This window comes from Bacillus rossius, chromosome 6, assembly GCF_032445375.1.
Source record: "Bacillus rossius redtenbacheri isolate Brsri chromosome 6, Brsri_v3, whole genome shotgun sequence".
NCBI lineage: Eukaryota > Metazoa > Arthropoda > Insecta > Phasmatodea > Bacillidae > Bacillus > Bacillus rossius.
Window position 1 is genome coordinate 45529370 of NC_086334.1, and position 22849 is coordinate 45552218.

The following is a 22849-nucleotide window of genomic DNA, read 5'->3' on the forward strand; positions in this document are numbered from 1 at the left end:
TGTCCAATTCGGTTATAGCGAGGACACGGTTATAGCGAGGATCAAACCCGGAACCGTGACACCTCGCTATAACGAGACTCTAGTGTACGTTGCGCCCCTCAAAATTTTCAATTGCAAATTGCTGCCTTCCTTCTGTACTGCATTTATAATTTCTCTCTTTTTAAGAATCGTGAAGAGAGTAGACTTCGGAATGCCATATTGCTGTGCTATCTTCTCTTCGTCTTGGAAATTGTCTTCTTATCCACTTGCTGGATAATCTCATAATTTTTCATTAGCGACAAACTGGCTCGCTTTATACTCATTTTCACGAATCCACGAGTCCGTGTAAATTCAAAAACGAGTCACAATCGTCAAACGGGACCGGGACGGCAATAGACGCACGCGTAGATGCTATCAGGTGATGCGCGCAGTTTACCAGTATTGGCTAGCGTCTTTGAATATATATACTGTATAGAAGTCGCCAGCCCAGGTTAAACTTTCTAATACGGTTTTGAGGTAGTTGGTTAATTCACCGCCGCAATCGCCACCATCTCTAGGGCATCGACTTGTGGTGGTCCCTAGCGGACAAGTGTCCAACTCTTCAGACACCCCTTCCCCCTCCCGTTGAACGACGTTGAGCTGCAGTGAATGATGGGTGAGGGGTGCGGGGAATGACAGCGGGCGACAGAGCTGCACTCTAACGTATAAATAACAACTAAGACTATACAGGGCGTTACGGCAGGGCACTGCAGCGGTGAAGTTCCCAAGCTGCTCATTATACGCTTCTGAAAAACGTAGAGTAAATCCTATCCACTCGCGACTTCTATACAGTATATATATTCAAAGCTAGCGTGGACAGTCTAAGAGGGGTGGTATCTATTTTTACCCGTCTTTTGTATGCCTGCCTGCTTACAGTACAGCGCTCGCCGCTCGCCAAGATAAATGTGAACACACAGAGCCCAACAATGTGTAACAGACTTGTTTTTCAGCCGATTTTACTCAAATTTTCGACTTTCTCTGCTCAAATTTCTTACGTTTTCTCAAAAAACGGTTGTATAAACGGAATGGATGAATCAGAGGGGGGTCGCATCGGCGGGATTCTGCTGTATTATTATTATAATGGTATTTAAAACAAGTTGTAATAAGTTGATCAATTAAAAGAATAAATGCAGATGAGCATTTCTTTTGTTCAAAAAATCATTGCGTAAATGTACCCGTGAAATTTAACCCACTGGAAAACAACACTGTAGTGAAATGTACCTACTTTAGGATAAACTGAAAAAATGTAAAATGCCGGCAGTACAATAATGTGACTGGCTATCAAGATCAACATCCAGAATTCACCTGAGAAAATCAGAACGTGAGGGACTTGATTGGTTCCAGATTTCAAAATGTGCGAAATCAAAGAATGCTGATTAAAGACCTTCTATTGTACATATTAATACTATTATTGCAGGAAATATTTAGCCTGAGTACATAGTAATGAATTTCATAGTTGCATTGTACATAAGTAGCATCAATTGTAAAGTTTGAAATTTTAATGTAACTTATTTAAAACGTAATATTTACTTTCTAAATGTTTGTAAAATAAATCCCTACTAATATTATAAATGTGAAAGTGTGTTTGTCTATTTGTCCTTCTTTCACGCATCTACGAAGCAACGGATCAACATGATTTTTTGGATATAGATAGTTTGTGGGCCGGAGAGTGACATAGACTACATATAATTATGGAATTCCAATCCCTAAGGGAGTGAAAAGGGGATGAATTCAGTTTTATATCAGAAAATCATAGGAGGTGGGTCATAGATACACAAATAGTGAGTTTGTGTCATTTCCCTATGTCCACCACACTGTCATATAGTAAGGTCTGGCGATTTCCTACCCTTCTCCGTGGGAAAACCCATTCACTTAGTGAAGCTTGCAGCCGTCAGTGAACTAAAGGCGCTATTACAGTTCAGTTTAAAACTTTGTCAATAGATAGTGTTGCCTATAATTTGTAATGCATCATCATTTGGTGCGTCCTCACATCTTGCCTAAGGGTTACTTACCTTCCCACAAAATAGAGATGAAGATTGGTGTCCCATTTTTGCTGATGCGTAGCCTTATGCACTGAAATTGAGCAATCAATGGGACTTGAAAAAACAAAATTACCTGTTCTTCAAGTGTATGTCATACAGTCTTGAAACTCTGTAGTTATGTTCCTTATATAATGTTGTATTTAGCCTGGGCAACACCAGGTACTTCAGCTAGTATCCATATATACAAATACCTACAAATAACCCTCTATTTCAGTTTTGTACAAAAAAAATTTTTTTCCCCATGCTTTTTCAGATTAAACAAAAATTGTAATGCTAAATTTAACATAAAATTGGTAGTGCAATATGCTATCAAAAATTCAGTCAAAGGTTTAATTTATACTAATTCACTGGGTTGAACTGATACTTTGAAGTTAATTCAGTAGCGTGTAACTTGGCTGTATCACAGCATTGTCAGCACAAACTGCTGTTAAACGGTGTCTCAAAATCTTGCAATTTAAAATATTTTGATGCCGCTTGCAATAATACTTCCATGCTAAAAATTTTTGGTCAAAAAATGGCATAGGACTTAGCTATGGATACTTTTTGAAGTCAAAACTTGTAAACTGGTGTGATCTCATGATAGTTGTAGTCGCCTGCGTGAAATAATAAGTTATTTAGTCTCTGGCTTACAGACTAGAGCCTGTTAGTAAAAATGTGGTTTTAACAAGATATGGAAGATCTGGGGGATATGATTTATGCCTTGACATGCCAAAAAATTGGGATAAATAATTAAAAACTGATAATTTATAGCAAAAGATGGAAAATTCCAAGATGACAGCCTAATCCCCCTTAGTTGATTTGTTATGGAGGCTTTTTTAACTTTTTTTTAAAATTTGATCTTGATCTTTGGTTAATGTATTCTGTTGTCTATGCATTTGTTTATTCATTTTAACTCCTAGTGCCACCATCCGCATGTCCTGTTTATCGCATGTAGGTGCATGTGTAAGGGTTGTATGTGATGAAGCAGCTCTTCAACCTGTATTATTACTTTCACATTGTTTTTGTTATGAAGAACTCCACAAGAATAAATTCCATGGACATTGGTTGAGACGGTGCAGTGTAATTTTCTTGTTGTTACGTACATCAGTAGAAACTGAAGATGTACCGTATTTACCCATGTACCACCCGCCCCCATGTATGACCCGCACCCCTAATTTTCAACACACTCTCCAGGAAAAATTTTTTTTTCACTATAATGTCATTTACATGTGCCAGCATAAATAGGGAAAAAGAGTCTGTCATTGTAACAACAAAGTAAACACAGAATTTTATTAACATAAAATTTATTAACATAAATGCATGGAATATTAAGAAAAAACCAGTAATATTCAATTGCTAAAACAACAGACGTCAATTTGGTGAAATAAATTTTAAAATGTTGGTATGCAATAAAAACGATCGTCAACTGTTCAGTCCGTTTCAACATCCTGCAAAGAAAAATAAAGATCGTAGTGTTAACAAACTCATTCATAAAACCTGCCACAAAAGAAAACAACTGCAAGTAAAAATAGGGCCTACTTACACTGCCGTCACTAAGATCATCTATCATGCTGTCATCAGAAGAGTCATTGTCGTTCCAGACTGCGTCGTCTTCTTTCCCATCAAGTGAGTTGGAAATCCCACACTTCTTAAAGCTGTTGACAACAAGCTCTGCGGGTATGTTGTCCCACGCTGTTTTCACCCACTTGCAGATAACATCTACGTCAGGTCGCTTAATGCGGCCCGTTGGTGTCAACTGATGCTCCGCACTTGCCATCCACTCTGTGTACAGGCGTTTCAAAGTTGCCTTGAAAGGCCTGTTTACACAGACATCGAGGGGTTGCAGAAGGGACGTCAATCCACCGGGAATGATTGCAAGATCCGTTTTCTGCCTTTTTAAGGCAGATTTCACACTTTCCGACGTGTGCGCGCGAAAACTGTCTAGCACGAGCATGCTGGGAACGTTCAGAAGTGCCCCAGGACGTCTGCACCACACTAACTTTACCCATTCTTCAACGAGCGTAATGTCCATCCACCCACGTTCTTGCGCTCTCACGATAACACCTTTAACGTTTATTTTAGGCACCGTTTTACGTTTCACCACGAGGTAGGGTGGGAGCTTGCGACCGTCGGCCGTAATGCATAGCATTACCGTGCAGCGTTGCTTCTCGTTATCACCGGTTTTTATGGAGACACTTTTTTCCCCCTTCTTGTTAATAGTGGTATCCAATGGCATTTCAAAATAAACAGGCGTTTGATCCGCATTCCCAATTTGAGAGAGAAGGTACGAATGTTCCGTTCTCTGCCGAATCACAAAGCGCTGAAAGTTCGTCAGTTTTGTTTCATATGCATCTGGAAGTCTTTGTGCGATGTTGGTACGACGGCGCAAACACAAATCAAACCGAATAAAAAACTTGTTTAACCACGAACAACTGGCCTTAAAATTATCCACCCCACACTCTCTTGCAATTTGTGTGGCCTTCAATGTGCACATTTCTGTTGAGACTGCGTATCCAAATTGCCGTTTTTCAACTACATATTCATTCAGTTTTTCTTCTATTTCCGGATAAAATGGTTTTTTTCCACGGAATGCTCTCCGACTGCCCGCACTGTTAGAAAATATGTCCTTCTTTTTTCTCCAATCTCGTATACAGCTTTCATCAATGTTGTATTTCCTACCCGCAGCACGATTTCCAATTTCTTCTGCTTCTTTTACCACTTTCAGTTTTTCACTTACAGTGAATGATCGCAATCGCTTAGCACTCATTTTCACTACTTATTCACCGTTAACAGAACAATAACGGCGGGTGGAGGTGTAGGTGGTACTGGCTTGATGCTGCTCGGCACGGTCCGGCACTGCCTGGAATGCTAGGTCGGCACGGTCCGGCACGGCGCGGTTCGGTGCCGCCTTGGCACATCCCAGCGTGCGACGCAAGCTGTACACGCGGCGCACGACGTAGTTAACAATATTGCTTGTTTGCTATTCACCCGCGCTACAATATGATAGTAACGGGTTGGATACTTATATTTTCATTGTAATAAATGCTTCCAGCATTCTGTAATGTACGATAAATCCATTTTTTTCAGTCTTAATTTTTGTCCAAAACCTCAAATTCCGTGTATGACCCGCACCCCGATTTTTGAATGTTGTTTTTCGGAAAAAATGTGGGGGTGGTACATGGGTAAATACGGTATTTATTTAAACTGTCAGCTACACCAAAAGTTTTTGGCAATCACTGTAATACACATGCTTTCTTTTCAGTTCTTGGTTTCCTGGTTGCTACTGTGTGTGTGGCGTCCATATACTGGTCACGCAACTCCACTGTCACCATTGCGATCATAGCTGTCTACCTGGCTGCGTCCTCTGTGACGGGAAAGGCTGTGGTCAGTGTAGTTGTGGATCTGTTTCCTACCAGCCTCAGGTGGGTGGCATTGCAGTTCATCTATCTTTATGTTGTATGTGGATTGTTAATGTTTATAATTATAGTATTTCTTCTGAATTTTATATTTGATTCATTAAGCTTTTTGTGGTTTTTCAAGTGGTTGAATGCTCAAATACTGGAGATCCCATTAAAGCAAAACTTTCTGTGAATAACCATACAACTTTAAAACGTGTAACATTAATATTTATAATTGAGTGAGGGGGCATAATAGTTAGACTTAACTCTCACATTCGAGAGTACTTGGGTTTGAATCCCAGTGAAGCTAACCTGATTTAATTTATTTTCAAGAATTAGAAGTTTAGCTTGTAGGATGTCTTCTCATTTTGCCCAGTTATCACAAATAAGTTCATAAACAGTACCTTTTAATAAGGGTTGATTATATTTCTTTCTCAAGCTTAATGAGAGGACAGAGAAAAAGATATTGTAGAGTTGACTTTGCCTTTTTCCCCAAGTGAAATATTATGTTTTTTTTTGTAAACCTCTGTGAATTCATATGTTTTAGATAACTACTTGTTTGTAGATATTTCTTATGTCAGGTTGCACAAAGACAAGTGACACAAAATGTATCATGTTCATTACATACTTGACAGCATTAGGTAGAAAAATGTGCTCTCTAGGCTTTAATCTTGACTTGCTGACTAATCAGTAGTTAATTCTTTAAACATTTTGATTGTATGTGTGTTAATTTTCCATTAGACTTAATGATATAAATGTGATTGTATTTTAAGCATACCAGTTTTTTTGTGCAGGGCAATGGCTGTGAGTTTGACCATGATGTTCGGAAGATCAGGGGCACTGCTTGGAAATCTTCTGTTTCCGATCCTGCTTGATCTAAGTTGCAGTGTTCCTTTCTTTGTAGTCAGTGGCGTTACTTTTGGTGAGTATTTTGTTATTCTCTTCTTTCTGGATTGGGATATTTCCTGTACCTATTTATGTAGTATATTAGCATGATGCAAGTTTATTTTTTAATTAAACATATACAGGAAGGAAAACACTTTATATAATGCACAACACACAGAATTTAATGAACCATAAAGGATTGTTGGTTTGCAGTGTGGATCTTCAGATTTTTGGTGAACTTTAAACTCCCCGTGGAGCAAGGGCCATTTATTTACCCATTATGAAACATTTTCCAGAGTTGGAAGCCACTGAATTAGTGAAATATTAATTTTTTATAACTCATTGTTAGTGCTGACGACAAACATCGATGTTCCCTGGTCTCACAAACATGTGAAATTTGCTTGTACTGGAACGCACACTAATTCTGTAGCCATGCCACAAGCCAAAATGTCCAAATGAGGTTTTGCAGAACATCCAATGGTACCTGAAATGAAGGATTCCACACTAATTTGTCTATAGTTTTACCAAGAACAATATAAGTCTTTATAGAATGGTACTGGCTACTGATAGCACTTTTTTTTTAATCTCCATAGGGTCATTTACATACCTTATATGCAGAACTGATGTAACCTTTTATAAATCTTTGATTACAGAATTTTTTTGGTGCTACACTTATTTCCTTCCTTTAGTTTTCTGTGTTAGCTTGTTTTACTCATGTGTATTTTCAAAGCAATTTGACTGACATTCTAATATGTTCCTAATATTGAAAACATATTGGTCCAAAAAAATGTAGAAACATCTTCCTTGAATTCTTCCTTTCATTGTGTTAATGAAACAATTACCCTGAACAAAGCATTTTCAAATAATCAACAAACTTAAAATTACTTTTTGTAGCCCTAAAAACAATGTTACCGACACGGAGAAAGTAAACAAATGAGGTGGTAGAAAAGTTAACTCTGTGTCCACCATTCTGGCTAGCAAAATGATTAGCAGAAACAAAGTTACGAATTTTTTAATGTCATTGACTCATTGGGCACATATTATGAATATGAAAGTTACAATAAAATTACAATAGTTGTAGTAAAACATGTATTTCCCAAATAAAAAACAGTAAAATAAATAACAATACACAAAATTGTTTGCTATAGGTACTTAACACATGTTAGCAATTGCCATTGATACTATTAATAGAGAAAACTTGTGGTAGATTTTGACAAATTGTCAATAAACAGTGTGAATTTACCGTAATGTACCACAATTTTGGCAGAAAACTGTGTTTAGTTCAGTTTTTTGCAATGTTTATATTTATTGTGATTAAATCATTCTTATCGCTGCAAAAGTCGTAAAACCACCATTTGCTAAAATGTCGGGTCCCTATACCATAAGTTGAGTGGTTAGTTGTAGCAATATAAAGATAAGATAAGTTAGCCAACATAAATATTTTATTAATTTTCCTATGGACCGTAGAGAGTAAAGAGACATTGCAGAGTCATATCAATAGCTCATTTTTGTCACCAATAAAATGTGGGGGGAAAATAATGCTGAACCTATGCATGAGCAAATCCAACACCAGACACATTATAAAAGAAAAAATTGTTCATAAAACTAACATTGCAAACAAGTTAATTGAATTTGCTTAATAGTTTACTTTTGTTAGGGTCTGAATAGTTGTATCACACAGAAGTGTATACTCAAATGAGTAAAGAGTTGAAATTTTTCATAAGGTCTCTTAGTATCACTAAGTTTAAGTATGTATTTATGTGTTAGCTTTTGTGTTTTGTAGATATGCAAATTGGATCTGTGTATTTTTCAATGAACATAAACTGGCAATTTGTACAGAAAAATTGCACTTGATTTGATGGTAAACAAGAACAAATTTTTTGTGTATCGTGCAAAGTGTTTTGTTAGTCTGTCATGGCCCTTATCTCTTAATAATATTCAAAATTATGTTGTAACATCAGTTTATTATTGTCAGTAGGTTTATACAGAGAGACAGAGTTGTACAACTTGATATAGAAAATATAGAGAAAGCAGTATCAAGGCCTGTACCTGTTAGGAAACTGGGTATAGGAAAGGACAAAATGTTCACATTTCTGTCCTTGTATTAAGTTGTTCTACTTCCAGTAGTAGCTCACATTATGACAACCCAAGAAAAAGCACTCACAATGGTAAGAGGTTGATTCCACTTTCGAAAGTGCAAGAGTAACATTTACATCACATTCACAACAAAATGTCAGACTAGACAATAATAGGTAGGGTGAAAGATATTTCAGTAGAGTCTTCAGTTGAAAGATGGTCAGGCAGGAAGGGCCCTTGTATGTTCATAAATTTCTGGACTGCTTTTGGTGCATAGTCATAATGCATTTCGAGAAATTTACATCAGCAGTGAACAGCTTGAGTTAGTGTCAGCAGTGAAAGCTATAGTTTATCAGTGTGGCCTATCACACTTGACTGCATATGTTTATTGTATTTTTAGTACATTAAGTGCCAAATGTGTCTCATAAAACAAGTATATGTGAAACCAAGAGAAATGCAGAGAAAAACTTTATATCCAACCACTAGTTTCCACATCTTTTTGCCAAAATTTATTAACAGTTTGTGTACGTTTATTTTGCCAATTGGGTGGTCTGTTTGCTGTATTTGTTTATAAATCCCTCAGTGGTATTTGGATGATTACATATTGTTTTTTTTGTTTTTTTCCAGCTGGGGCCTGTTTGAGTGCATTGTTACCAATACATTTAGGAAAGAATGCAGATTGAAATATGAAATAATAAGTGATAGTCTGACAATACTCCAACATAATTTTTAAATAATTAATTAATTATGCATATTTTTGAAAGAAAAAAAATTTAATTTTTTTTTAGATTGCTGTGTAATTTAAAAATAGCATAATGTTTATATACCAAATGCTACTTCCAGGTGATATGTATTAGTTTATAGATTGTGATAAAATAATTTTACCAAAAATTATAAGTAGATGCACAACTTAAAACACAGTCTGTGATACAACTATGCAGGTTTGTGCTGCAGTACTTACACAAAACAGGGTTGTTTTTAACTCTATAGAAAATGAATGCCATGAAATGGAATACTTATTATGTTATAACTATATAATGATTCCCTAAAACTTGCCAATGGAAAATTGAGTTGTCATTGTACTTGAAAAACAGCCTCTAGTGTGCATAAATAATGAATGATAGGTTTTTGGGCTTGTGGGGTTTTGCCGCATCTGAAGTGGAGAGTTCATCAGTGGTTTGGTCAACATTGCAGTTACCATCATTAGGTTAACAGTTTCCTACATTGGTGAATGAGTTATTGTTGACACTGCAAAAACCCACAAGCCAAGAGATTTCAGGCAGTGGCTACGAAATTATTACTAAAGATAGGTTTCAAAATTGGACAGTAAATATGTGTTGCCTGTTTTTAAAATAAAGTCGTTTTTATTCCATAAATGGTGCTGTAGGAAGTATATTATATTTGTATTTCAACTGTTGTACTTCATTTTTTGATATGTTTTTTAAAGCATAAGACAATATGAAAACTTTTACTCAAACCATAGTTCCTTAATTCAGACATGTTTCTTTTGTCCCAAATCTCCATTGACCCTTTTGTTATTTCAAAAATATATTCTCACCTCCCAGCTTTTTTTTTAATGTACTTAGATTATTATAAAGAAATAAAATGAAATTTTTTGCCTTGTTCTGTACTTGCCAGTGATGTGTAAACACCTAACCTCAGTTCTCATGGTGCAAATAAACTTTTTAATTCAAAACTAGGACCCCAAATTTAATGCAGAATTCTGAGCATGATAAATACATGAAAAATATTTATTTTAGAGGAAAATTGTAAAAATAATTATTTTTAACAAGATGGTACTATAGTTTTTGAGGTTATACTTCTTTAGACGTGTTCAGGGTGAAATTTCAGTATGCACCAGAAATACAATGAAATAAGTACGCATTGCACAATGGAAACCTGACAGGTTGAAAGTCTTAATGCACATGCATGCAGAAACTGCTGTAGCCAAGATCGTGGACTCACATGGGATGTATTTAAGCATATTGGTGTGTCAAAGTAAACTTTATGATAGAGAAAATTTATTAGCCAGAAAAATTTGTGTTGGGATGGACATGGGATCAAAGATATTAAACATTTTCTTGCTTCTCTAAAGCATTATGAATGTGGCCCTATCATTGAAGTATTTTTCAAACCAAAAGTTGCAGTCAAGTTGATCTTGGCTAGTACTTTAATTTGTGACAAGTAATGATATTAAAATACTGCCCATCTGGTTAAAAATTTATCAAACAGTTAATATTATTTTTAATACTAAAATATTAGCCTGAAAACACTAAGTATGTGTTAGTGTATTTGTTTTTGCTTAAACAACCGAAATCACTCTGTAAAAACTGCCTACAAACCAACCTTTAACTTATTGAGACGATTCAACATTATTATTACATAATATATTATATCAAAATTATAAAATAAAAAATTACAATTGACGAGATTTGAACCTTGTACCTTATGCCATGCCTTACCGCCATGCTACCAAGACCATTGGGAAACAGTAATGAGAATTTGTATTTTTATCATTGTAAAGTAAGGTTTAGGTAATTTAAAACTTGGGATTACATTTTTCCATGACTGTTTTAGTTGGCCAAATATATTCTCGGGTAGTTTCACTATCAAAGTTTCATTTGGCACACCAATATGTTTGGTATGCACCCTAGTATTTACCAAAGTGACGTTATACTGGTGTCCGCCATCTTTTCAAGGTTTCTGCCCAGACAGCACTGTTGGCTTGCATTTCTGTTCCATTTTCACAAAATTATTCCTACCAAATGTGATATAACCCAGAGATAAAATATTTACACATCAAAAATAATAAAAATCTAAAATGTCAGAGACTTGTGATAAAACAACATGGTGAGAGTAGGATTTTTATATTTAGTTGGAAAAAAAAATTACAAACATTTCTGTTAGTTACACGGTACTCTCCTAAAGTACAACATTTTGTAAATCCATTACTCGCAAATCAATAATTATATTAAATATAGTCATTATCACTAATATATGCTGCTTCCAGTGTAGATATTTTCCAGACTGTAAATAAAGTTAATTCTCCTGTGAAATTTGTGTTAAAAATTTAGAAGTATTAAAAATGTTGTCATTAACTTTATGCTAAAATACAAGCTACATGTTGGTCTTAATTCTGTAGTGATACCTAGGTTACAAACTCATAGTTTTTAATTTTTTTGAAATTGTGTTTATTTATCAAGCTCCATGTCACAAATGCCAAAAAAAAAGTGTTCCTGTTATAACCTTGTGAGATCGTATTAAATGTAAAATAAAAGATCAGGAATTACATAGGCCTACCTAGTATATTTTCTATATAATTAAAAATTGAATTAAGGATTAATGCATACGAATTGTGCAATGAAACCTCAATAATATAGAAAGAGCTAATCTTGTAGCATCATCATTCTGTGACCTTGTCAAATGATGCAGGACTTCATACAAAATACTTGTTACTGGTTCGTCTTCTCCCCCTCCTGTCTTTCCTCAGTTATTTGCTTTTGCATTATAAGTTTTGGTTCTAAGTAAATATGCATGTAAATTAGTACTGAATAATATTTAAATTAATTATACACTTGCTTGTGGGTAACAGATCCCTATAACACAATGTGCCAAAATTAAAGCCTCTTCAGGTATGTATTAAGGTTTCATTGTATTTAAATTTTTGTATGCAGCTTGAGAGTAATTGTATTGCTAGTCTGGAATTTTGCTATTCAGGATTAGAGGTGTATTGTGTTAAAGAGTTGTAGACGTTTGTTATAACTTGTATTGTTAATTTTTATGTTTATTTTGTATTTAAAATGTTATACATTGACAACACTAGTCAAAATAAATTTTAATTTCTGAAGTTATTTTTTTTTCTATTTTCCTTTATGTGTGTGTGTATATATATAATATATACTAGCGGACCCAACAGACCTTGTTCTGTTCAAACGTTTTAAATTTGAAAATTTGTACAGGAAATTTCCCTGAATCTTATCACAGCACCATCTTGCCGGGTCGAACTGAAATAAAAATAAAATAAAATTTGAATATTCAATAATGCGATAACAGCGCTTCCTACCGGATCCAATGTAAAAACATCCAACGTTCAACAAGTAAATTAAATTAATTAAAAATATTAAATTTAAAATTGTAGGTTAAGTTGATTGGTATTGAATGTACGTGTATACATCATTAAAATTACCAAAAAAATCATGTAAATTACTCACTTCAATACTGCACCTCACAAATTTGCACAATGTATATTTTTAATTACACTTTAAAATGTTATTTCAATAAATAATAATATAATATTCTCAATAAGCAATTCTATTTTAATTTTAATGTAATAACAACAATCCATAGAATCCATCCAAAGATTAACAACATATAAATAAATACACAACACACACACACATATACTGTGAACCTAAACCATCCAAAGTTCAACAACACTATATAAATAAAAATAATTAAATAAACATTTTCCAGTGGACTGAATTGTGAATCTAAACCATCCTCGAATCCCCGTGAACTCACAAAAAATTTCATCAAAATCGGTCCAGCCGTCTAGGAGGAGTTCAGTGACATACACACGCAGACAAGAAATATATATATATATAAAGATATGTGTATTTCTGTATATATATGTACATATGTTTATATATATATGTTTATATACACATATGTATATATGTGTATGTATACAGGGTAATTATAAAGTCCGTGAAAAATTTCATAAAATCGGTACAGTGAAATGGAAAAGAATAATGTAACAAATTATATACCGCGTGAAAGAACAACTCTCAAAGTTTTTTTGAATGTAGCACCAAAAAGCTATTTTAAAAAAACAACAGACAAGGGTGCTAGTGCATGTAGTTGCTGAAAATGGCTGCGAACCAGGCAGAGAAAGCCTTTTGTGTGCTTGAATACGCCCGTAGCGAATCGGTAGTGTGTGTCCAAAGAGCTTTCCGTGGCAAGTTTAACCAAACACCACCAGTTTACAATAGCATAACGAAGTGGTACAAGAAATTAGAGGAAGACGGCTGTTTGTGCGACGCTAAACGGTCGGGTCGGCCAGGCGTGTCACAACAGACAGTGGATTGTGTACGGGACGTGATGGTGCGGAGTCCCAAGAAGTCAACTTATCGGGCTAGTGCAGATTTGAACATCCCTCAGCCAACAGCGTGGAAAATTCTTCGTAAGCGATTAAGAGTGAAGCCGTACAAATTGCAGCTTCTGCAAGCCATCTGCCACGATGACAAATTGCTCCGACTGCAGTTCTGCATTGCCATGCAGAACCGTCTTGAAGACGACTTTGCAAAAAAATTAATCTTCAGTGACGAAGCCACTTTTCATCTCTCAGGAAGAGTCAACCGACACAACACACGCATATGGGGGACAGAGAATCCACATGCAACTCTCGAACACGTCCGAGATTCGCCAAAAGTTAACGTGTTCTGTGCCGTGTCAAACAAGACAGTTTATGGCCCCTTCTTCTTTGCTGAGAGAACTGTCACTGGTATCACATACCTCGACATGCTGCAATTGTGTCTTATGCCACAACTTGAAGCTGATAGCAGGGACTTCATCTTCGAACAAGATGGTGCTCCACCTCATTACCACAATGTGGTACAAGATTATCTGAATGAGATTTTGCCACATCGCTGGATGGGCCGTGGGCGGCCGCTGACCAAGTGCTACTCCCGTGGCCACCACGATCACCGGACTTGACACCTTGCGATTTTTTCTTGTGGGGATACATCAAGGATAGTGTTTATGTTTCACCTCTACCACAGAACTTTGACGAATTGAGACACCGCATTGTAGCAGCTGCTCTTACCATCACTCCTGATATTCTGGGTCGGGTACGGGCAGAATTGGATTATCGATTAGATGTGTGTCGTGTGTCGTGTGACGCTATGTGGACACACAGAACATTTATAACTAGTGAAAAAAAAACTTTGAGTTTCTTTCACGTGGTATATAATTTGTAACATAATTCTTAGCCATTTCACTGTACTGATTTTTTGAAATGTTTCACAGACTTTATAATTACCTGTATGTATATATATGTGTGTGTATATATGTATATAATTTAATTAAGAAATGTGATTTTTCAGTAAAAACTTTGTGTTTTTCTGCTTTTTTTAAAAAACTTTCAAAGAGTTTGTCATTAACCCATTTTATTCATGCATGAGTACTCATTTACATGCATGAATACAATGGGTTAGTGACAAACTATTTGAAAGTTTTAGTGTTTTTCTGCTTTATTTTTTAAAAGTTTTTTTACTGAAAAATCACCTTTCTTGATTAAATCCCGGGCATGCTTCGCGTTCTCGGTACCACCAAGGAAAACAAAGTCCTCGGAATGACTGTAGACAAAACATTGTTTAGTGTTGTGGGCTCACGCCGACATTTCTGTTCAAAATATTCTAATTACCAAGTCCGAAGTTAAGGTTGAAAAAAATAAGGCATAGCCCGGACCAGCAGATATGCCTTAAATGTAAATCGGTGGTTTTTGATCCACCAAACGACACGCCTTACTGGTAAATATTTGAGTTGAGACAAGAAACAACGCAACTACATCAACCATGCAGGGATGGGAGGAAGCTGCATGGCTCAATCAAAAAATCACAACAAATCTTATACGTTCAAAGGCACAACACTACATAACGTACATTACTTTTGAATCTAGGCATTTCTGTAAAGAACAAACATATTACAAAGTCTTCTCTGATTTGCTGTGACAATAACCTGCTAAGTTTACTGTGTCTCATGGAAGCTAAAATCTGCCATTTCCCCCATTACAAGAATACTTATAGAAAGCACCAGAATGTCTGTGTAACTGATTATCTAGAAATTAGGCGTCGCTGTGTCGCACGGCTGTTTTTAGTCCTTTCTTTCATCAACTAAATATCCAATGTTCTAAAAATCCAATTAAATCTTCTAAATGAATAACAACGTAAAATATAGGCATCAAAACAACATTTTAAGTTAAATAAAATACCTACTGAAAAATACATTTACATAAATACAAATGCTAAACTAGCAGACAATGTAAAAACCAGTCAAATGTATTTAAATATTTAAATGGCTTTTTCTAAATTAAATTTATTACAAAAATATTAAAACTTAAAAAAAAAAAAAAAAAAAAAACCTACATGAAAAACCAGGTCACCTGATCCATTTGAATGACAAAAAAAAAATGCCTTTCGAAGAAAACTTATAAAAGCTGGGGTGGTCAGGGTCCTGCAATTCCACAAGATGTTATCCATGTATGAGGCACATTTTTTTTTCGTGCCAATTGTAGTTTAAATAAATGTAGTGCAATCCCTAAGCGAGTGTTTGACTTTCGGTTTAATGATAATAATGCTGCACTGTGTGGTTGAATATGTACGCAAATAGCTAACCTATGTTGGTTTTTAATCAATATAACTCCATGGGTAAGGATGATTTGTTTAACCGAAATATCTCAGCAGTTGGAAGCATCGTGAGCACTGCACATGTGCCATGTTCTGAACAATGGAGTGGAAAAAATAAAAAATAAATAAAAATAAATAACAGAGAGAGAGAGAGAGAGAGAGAGAGAGAGAGAGAGAGAGAGAGAGAGAGAGAGAGAGCAAAATTGTGTGTGAGTGAGGCCACGTGTCTATCTTTACCGGTGTTTATGGTGCAACTGTGCCCAATCATTGTTTTTGCATGAGAGTTCCCATGCTTTCAGCGGAACATTCTGTGACTAATCTGCAGCAATAAATGCACCTTCTATGTTCCCTCAGCCCCACACAGTTTGAAAGGTAATTTGAGTGATAGTTTTTATAGAAGGAACTGACAAAGAGTGGCTTGCCGCCTCTTCTAGGTAAAAACTAAAATACAATAGACCAGGGGTGCTCAAGTGAGCCCTGGGGTGCTGTGGACCCCGCGAAGCACTTCTGTTTTCTCTTCTCCGGAAACTGAACATGCTTATATTTGCAATGAAGAATTAACAATTCAAATTGCTCGCGCTGCATGCATCGCTTGCTGCGTTCGCCGGTATTCGGAAATGAGACTTCACATTATATTTTTTGTACAGACCACAGTGGTTAAGAGGTCAGACCCCACCAAAGTGACGTGAGTTCAACTGCTGGCTGGGTAGAACCCAGACTTTTCACAAGTGGGAGAAATGGCAGACCTTGCTGCCAGCCGATGAGTTTTCTTGGGGTGCTACTACTGTTTCTCACAACCATTCTTTCCATCACCACTCCATCCACATCACTTCACCCTTCATTGCTCATCGATTTAATGATCTTGATAAGACTTGAGGTTCATTTTGTTCATTTGTTCCTTTCAAAATAAAAGCGAAGTGAAAAATTGAAACTAGATTCTGGTACAGGCTGCAGGCTGTGGCTTCAGATTCTCTTGTGACCTTGAACCAAGCATTTGTCTAGGTGGACATAAATGACCTTGATACAACTACAACAATTGCATTCTTGTAGAAACTTAAATTGTGCTTGGAAAATTTTTATTTTTCCTATCTGATTCGTTGGATGCCATCTTGAATTTGAATAAAAACCAAGTGATTAAAAAAATTACAATATAAACCCAAACTTTTGATTTGATACTTAAAAAGCTATTTCTCTTATTAAACATTCTATTTACATGTCTAACATTATACCGTATAAACCCACGTACCACCCGCACCTTTTTTAAAAAAAATCAGGTTTGAAAAAGTAGGGTGCGGGTGTTACATGGGTCTTGGGCCATTTTTGCACTGTGACGAAATAACGCCAGCGCGACTGGAGGTTGCTGCGATAGGCAAGAGGGGTAGGGGAAAAGGATGGGAAGGAAGCAGCAGACAGTCAAGGTCACATTCCTCACAGCGTTGTCACACTGCAACTTTACTGGTTACAAACGCGCGCTCCCACTCACTGTCCTATCCTCATTTGCAAAGTACCCTGTGGTTTTACACGTGCGTTGGCTGCAAGTATTGTAATGAATCGTAAAAAGTTGCGTTCTTTCACAGTTGTAGAAAAATTAAAAATAATCAGTGAAGCGGAAGAAATCGGTAACCATGCCGCTGGGCGAAAATATGATGTCGACGAATCATGTGTGAGGGATTGGAGGAAAAGTAAAGACAAACTGCTTTCGGCCAGTGGCGATAGACGTGGTGCGGTAGCAAAGTTTACGAAGATAGAAGAAAAACTCTACGACTACGTACAGCTGTGAGGAAGTTTAAGTCCATTCTTGGCCGACGGCTGTGACATCATGTTATTCTTTTGTTAATTTTATTATCTGTGTGATTTTGTACGTCACTTTTATTTAAGCCTAAATAAATTTTGTATTTGTGTTAACCTAATTTATATTTTTATGTAGAATATGCCACATTCAGGCACAAGGTTTTTTATTATGCATGTTTATTTGTTTGAACGAGGTCATTGCCCAGCGCACGATAATGGACGCGGAAGATTGTAACTGTAAACAGCTGGGAGCTAGGCAAGGTCACGCGCACACACAGCGTGTTGTTATCGATCGCGCGCGCCGATGCCACGTTTTACTCGCGCGATGTTGCCACATTGTAGTTGCCTGCCTTCTGTACACTTTTAACAAAAATGCCGAGGCTGTAATAAGTAGCATAGTACTTTTTTTGGTAATTCTTTACGTTTTGTTACTGTTTGAAAGGAAAATAAATCACGACTTTTTTTTTCCCTGCAGATTTCCAATAAAAACATTTTTTCCCACCATGGCATTCTAAAAATAAGGGTGCAGGTCTTACCCGGGGGCGGGTGGTACATGGGTTTATACGGTAAATTTCTTTCAGTTGTAAGTGAAAAAGTATTAAATTCTGTTAAATATTTATTTTAAAAAACTTGACAAAAATGGAAGAAAAAAAGGTTCAAAAGTAAAATTTCATGCTAAACAAATAGGAATTGATATAATTAAAAGTATAAATTAATATTACAATAAATTCAATACCAAATTAAAACAGATTACGTAGGAATATGTTTTTCTAGAAGTTTGGGACGGGTTTGAGTATTGGTAGAGCATAATTTTTGTTATGTCAACCAGCCCTTACACCCCTGAAATTACTTTCACCTTCACCACACACTACCCACTTACGTCATATTCACACACTTCCTGAACAAGTTACAAGGCATTATTCTTATGGAAATCACAACTTTGATCATTTTTACTCAGATTACTTCAATAAATGGTTATAATACAAAATAATAATTGAAAGGTAAAAATTAAGTACGTATTGATAAAATCTCAACACTTAAAAGATTAACAGTAAATACGGGTAAAATAACATGCCAGAAGTAGAAGCTGTAATACATCAAAATCACACAGCTCAAGCTAAGAATGATTTTCACATGAAATCCAAACTTATAACAACAGCTTTTCAGAATATTTTCAAGAGACACTCTTATTGCCATCTTCCAATGTGCTGCTCTGTCCAATCGCTGTTGTCTTCTTGCAGTAACATTTTCTTGTTATTTATAATGGTCTTAACATTGCTGGACTCACCTGTCACAAAGTCAAGAGGGCTACGTCCAAGCAGAATAGTGTCCATGTTCAAGCGACGAGTTATCAGATCTGTGCTTCATGTCATCAGTGTTGGAGGCAGAGACGTCGAATGGGCAGGTAGAAGAAGTGAGAGGAAACCACAAACTGAAAATAAAATATATTACAAGGATGGCTTTTTAAATGACAACTATGAATTTTGTGATATTTTTCTACAATCGTAAGGTATTTGTTGGCATACTATGAGACTTAATGTATACATATATAAAATAAAATAAAAATTGAGGTACTTTTAACTAAGATCATTTTACTATCAAGCAACAGTTATTTTACCACTGGATAAAAATATCAGAAAAAATTTTTAAAAGAATGTCAGATTAAATTAATTTTACACAAAGTAAGATTTTACATACTTAAAAAACACTTAATTTATATGAACTTTATCTATTGCTTTTCATGGAATGAAGTGGTCTGAATGAACGTAATGTCTTAGCAACATTTAATACGAACAAAGATAACTCGTGCAGCACGAAGGGTGCAGGACGAACAAAGACGACCCTTGCAGCATGAGCTTACTAATTGCAGTTCCTCCGAGAGCGAAGAACAGGTAATTGCAGTCGGCCTCTAAGATGAACTCCATCAAGACTGAAGATGCCAGTGTTGCGAGGCGCCCCATCATCAGTGAGATGCACAATGCCATGGCTCTGGAACACGTTCGTGCACTTGGTTAATATATCCAGCTCAACAATGTATGTTCATGTAACTTTCACCTCGTAACACTGGAGTTCACTTCTACTGATTTTTAACTAAGTGTGGTAGGCCTGTGCAAATATTTCAATATCAAAATGAATATTATATTATTTGTATTCAATTATATTTCAAATACTAACACTTAAAAAAAAAATTAATATTCAGTTGTATACTAATACGGCTGTGTGGGATCTCGAAAGTCTGGAATAATTTTGTGATCACAGAAGATATTCTCGTCGGGCGGTGACAAAAAGTTACACAGGATTTTCGTAATGTTTTAGGGTTATTTATGTGGAGGTTTTTGCTACATCTGGCCTAGTAATTTTTGAGAAGACTAATATAATAAAGCCGGATTTAACACCGTAATTGGGAACCATTACTAACACACAAGTTAACAGCTAAAGTATTTTACAGAGAAGAGAGTCTGGCAGGTTGTTACAAATAGATTAGAACTGACAGCATAACGATAAGGATACATACGTTTCATTAAAAATCAAAACACTGTGTGGGTGTTAAATTTGGCAGTTTTCAGATCAGAGGGTAGAAACATGGCATGCCAGCCAGCTCTCTGAGATTAGTTTCATTCAGTGGCGGCAAAGAGAAAAAACTTGTATAGGTCTCGTGGAAAACATCTGGTCGCATACTCACAGCAACAACTCCTAAAGCTTAACAACCTAATACAATTTTTTTTCTGGTGCATAATACACGGTGAAAGATGACCGGATAACCACAAACACTCCTAGCACAGTTACAGTTCAGGCAATTATCTTATCCCTCATGGCAAAAAAAAAAAAAAACTGGCAAAATGAGAAGGAAAAAAAAACTTCCTCTATTTTACGAAGCACACATTACTAGACAGAAAAAGAGAGGAACATTCTAAGCAGCTACTGTGTTTGTACACTGTGATTAAAAAAAGCCAAAAAATATAATCCATAACTGTTAGCTGATACAAAATATAAATTATTTATTTTCACATAGTGAAAAATTCAAACAAACAAGTTTTAAATTTTTTTTTAGACCAAAATCATATTTAACTATAGATTAAAACTGCTCACTGTACATTATATTTAATCCTACACTCTCGAAGTTTCTTCACACATACTGTGATTGACTTACATATTCACTTTGCACTGATCATTAAATTTGTTTTTTGCAGATCCTATGTTAATTACTATGAAAAATAATAATTTACATTTTCCTTGCAAAATTTGAATATTTCAACAAAATATTACCCATAGTAATTGTAGCTGACTTAATCCCTAACCAACCTTTCACTTTAGTATTATTTATCTAATTTTGCAGAAGCCACTACACTACACATTTACTTTTTCTTTCAATAGTATGTACCTATTTGTTAAATGTGAAAAAACTTTTAGTAGGATTCTAATTCTTACTATCAAATTCAATATTTGTATTTGAGAATAATTTGATATTCGTATTCAATTCAAACTAAAAAAAAATAATTGATATTCCCATAAGCCTAAAGTGTGGTGTATGTGTCAGCAAAAGCATATTCAGCTCAAAATGGGAAATAAACTTTTTTCTCCAACCTTTTTCACAGGGAGGGTCAATTGTGATATATAATAAACAAAGAAAGTAATCACAAAAGTAAGAACTTAATACATTCAAAAAAATTTTAGGAATAGTTTTTGATATTAAGTTCAAATTTTCAAACTAGTGCTGCTTCCACTAATTGCAACAACCTGTGGATGGTGAATGGTTCACATGGCTAATCCATTTGACCAATTTTCAACAATAATGCTTCTTAGTATTTTTTAATTTACCAAAGGGGGAAGTTATTAAATTTTTCAGAATTTTTTGTTTATATTTTTTATGTTTATTTTTCTACACTTTGGAAAAAGGAGGTGCAAAGCTCCCCCCCAAATCAAGCGTCTGGTTTTGCTCGTTTGTTATTGTGTGACAAGTGAGTTCTAATTAACTTTGTAATATTATTACTCACATTTTCCTCCTTAATGCTGTCTTTTACACAAATATTTTTTTCATTTTTTTTCATTTTCTTGCCATTACTATTATTAATGGCTATTTTTGAAATTTCATGTCAACACCTCCTTTGCATTCATAGTTATATCATATCTTCAACAAATATTTACTATGTATAATATAGTGGATGTAAAAAGTAGCACAAGTGATAGTAATTATGAACATTTGTGCAACTTTTTACACTTATTACATTACACTTAGTGAATATCTGTTGAAATTGTTAGTGACAGAACAACGAATAAAAAGGAGGTATTGAATATCTTAATTATTATCTTCTGTTCACATCCACCTGAGTCTTGCTGTCTCCTTAAGGGCCAAATTCAGAGAGCTCTTTCGACGGTTATCCACACACCGAAAGGCTTTTCCATTGAGCTGCTCGGCAGAGACGTTTTTCAGTGGTTGGTTGACTGTTGGATAAGGAGAGCCAACCACTTGAAAGTGAATGTGGTCTGAAACTCATTCGAATGCCTGTTCAGTTGAAAATCGGCGGAGCAGTTGATGGTTTTAATATATAATTCCCACATAAAAACGTGTTCATGTATGTTTGTAATTGTTTAAAACATTTTTGTCATATGGCAGATGTGTAAAATATGGTTTGGAATTAAATATGCGTTTTTAAAGAAATCGTTTCGCCCGCAAAGTGTGCATCAGACACGTGTTTTGTAGCGATGGCAGAAGATTTGGATGAATTTCCAAATCACATTGACGAGGTTTTTGAATTTTTTGATGATCTTAAAAATGAAAATCCAGTTCCGCGAAGGTATATAAGAAATTTAGCAGACCCGTTTGATTTTTGTCGGGATCAAGAGTTCGAAACACGATTTTTTTTCTCTGTAAGAAACTGCATCTGTTTTTTTTTTGTTTTGTTTTTGATTACGGTTTTGTGTTTCTCACGAGATCAAAAATAATCACTTTTTCATCTGGAGAAAACACTATAATTTTAGGCAACGTATCCATCTTAAGAAAATTTCTCAACCTCGTGTAGGGTTACCAGACGTCCGGCAAAAGGAGGACATGTCCTCCTTTTTATGTATTTTTTTGCGTCCGGCCGGATTTTCCTTAAAGCTCCAAAATGTCCGGCTTTTTTATAAAGTGAGATAATTTCTGCAGTTACACTCTGGGCAAAGCGCGCGCTGTCCGCAGAGTCATCCCACTAGTAAGTAGTACTATGACAGCTTGACAGGTAGCAGCACATGCAGAAGCACGTGTTTTTAATAT

General features: G+C 35.5%; 2 protein-coding genes across 6 annotated transcripts in view; one reads left to right on the forward strand and one right to left on the reverse strand.

Annotated features, from left to right (window-relative positions):
* LOC134533123 (synaptic vesicle glycoprotein 2B-like) overlaps positions 1-12245 on the forward strand; it is a 79811-nt gene extending 67566 nt beyond the window's left edge. For all 3 annotated transcript variants that reach the window (XM_063370394.1, XM_063370396.1, XM_063370395.1), the window contains 3 exons: positions 5302-5461; positions 6232-6359; positions 9026-12245. In XM_063370394.1, coding sequence (XP_063226464.1) covers positions 5302-5461; positions 6232-6359; positions 9026-9081 — 344 coding nt within the window. In that variant the 3' untranslated portion in view covers positions 9082-12245. The remainder of the gene's footprint in view (positions 1-5301; positions 5462-6231; positions 6360-9025) is intronic.
* Positions 12246-15005: 2760 nt separating this feature from the next.
* LOC134533124 (synaptic vesicle glycoprotein 2B-like) overlaps positions 15006-22849 on the reverse strand; it is a 34958-nt gene continuing 27114 nt past the window's right edge. For all 3 annotated transcript variants that reach the window (XM_063370398.1, XM_063370397.1, XM_063370400.1), the window contains 2 exons: positions 19457-19584; positions 15006-19027 (listed from right to left, as the gene is read on the reverse strand). In XM_063370398.1, coding sequence (XP_063226468.1) covers positions 18960-19027; positions 19457-19584 — 196 coding nt within the window. In that variant the 3' untranslated portion in view covers positions 15006-18959. The remainder of the gene's footprint in view (positions 19028-19456; positions 19585-22849) is intronic.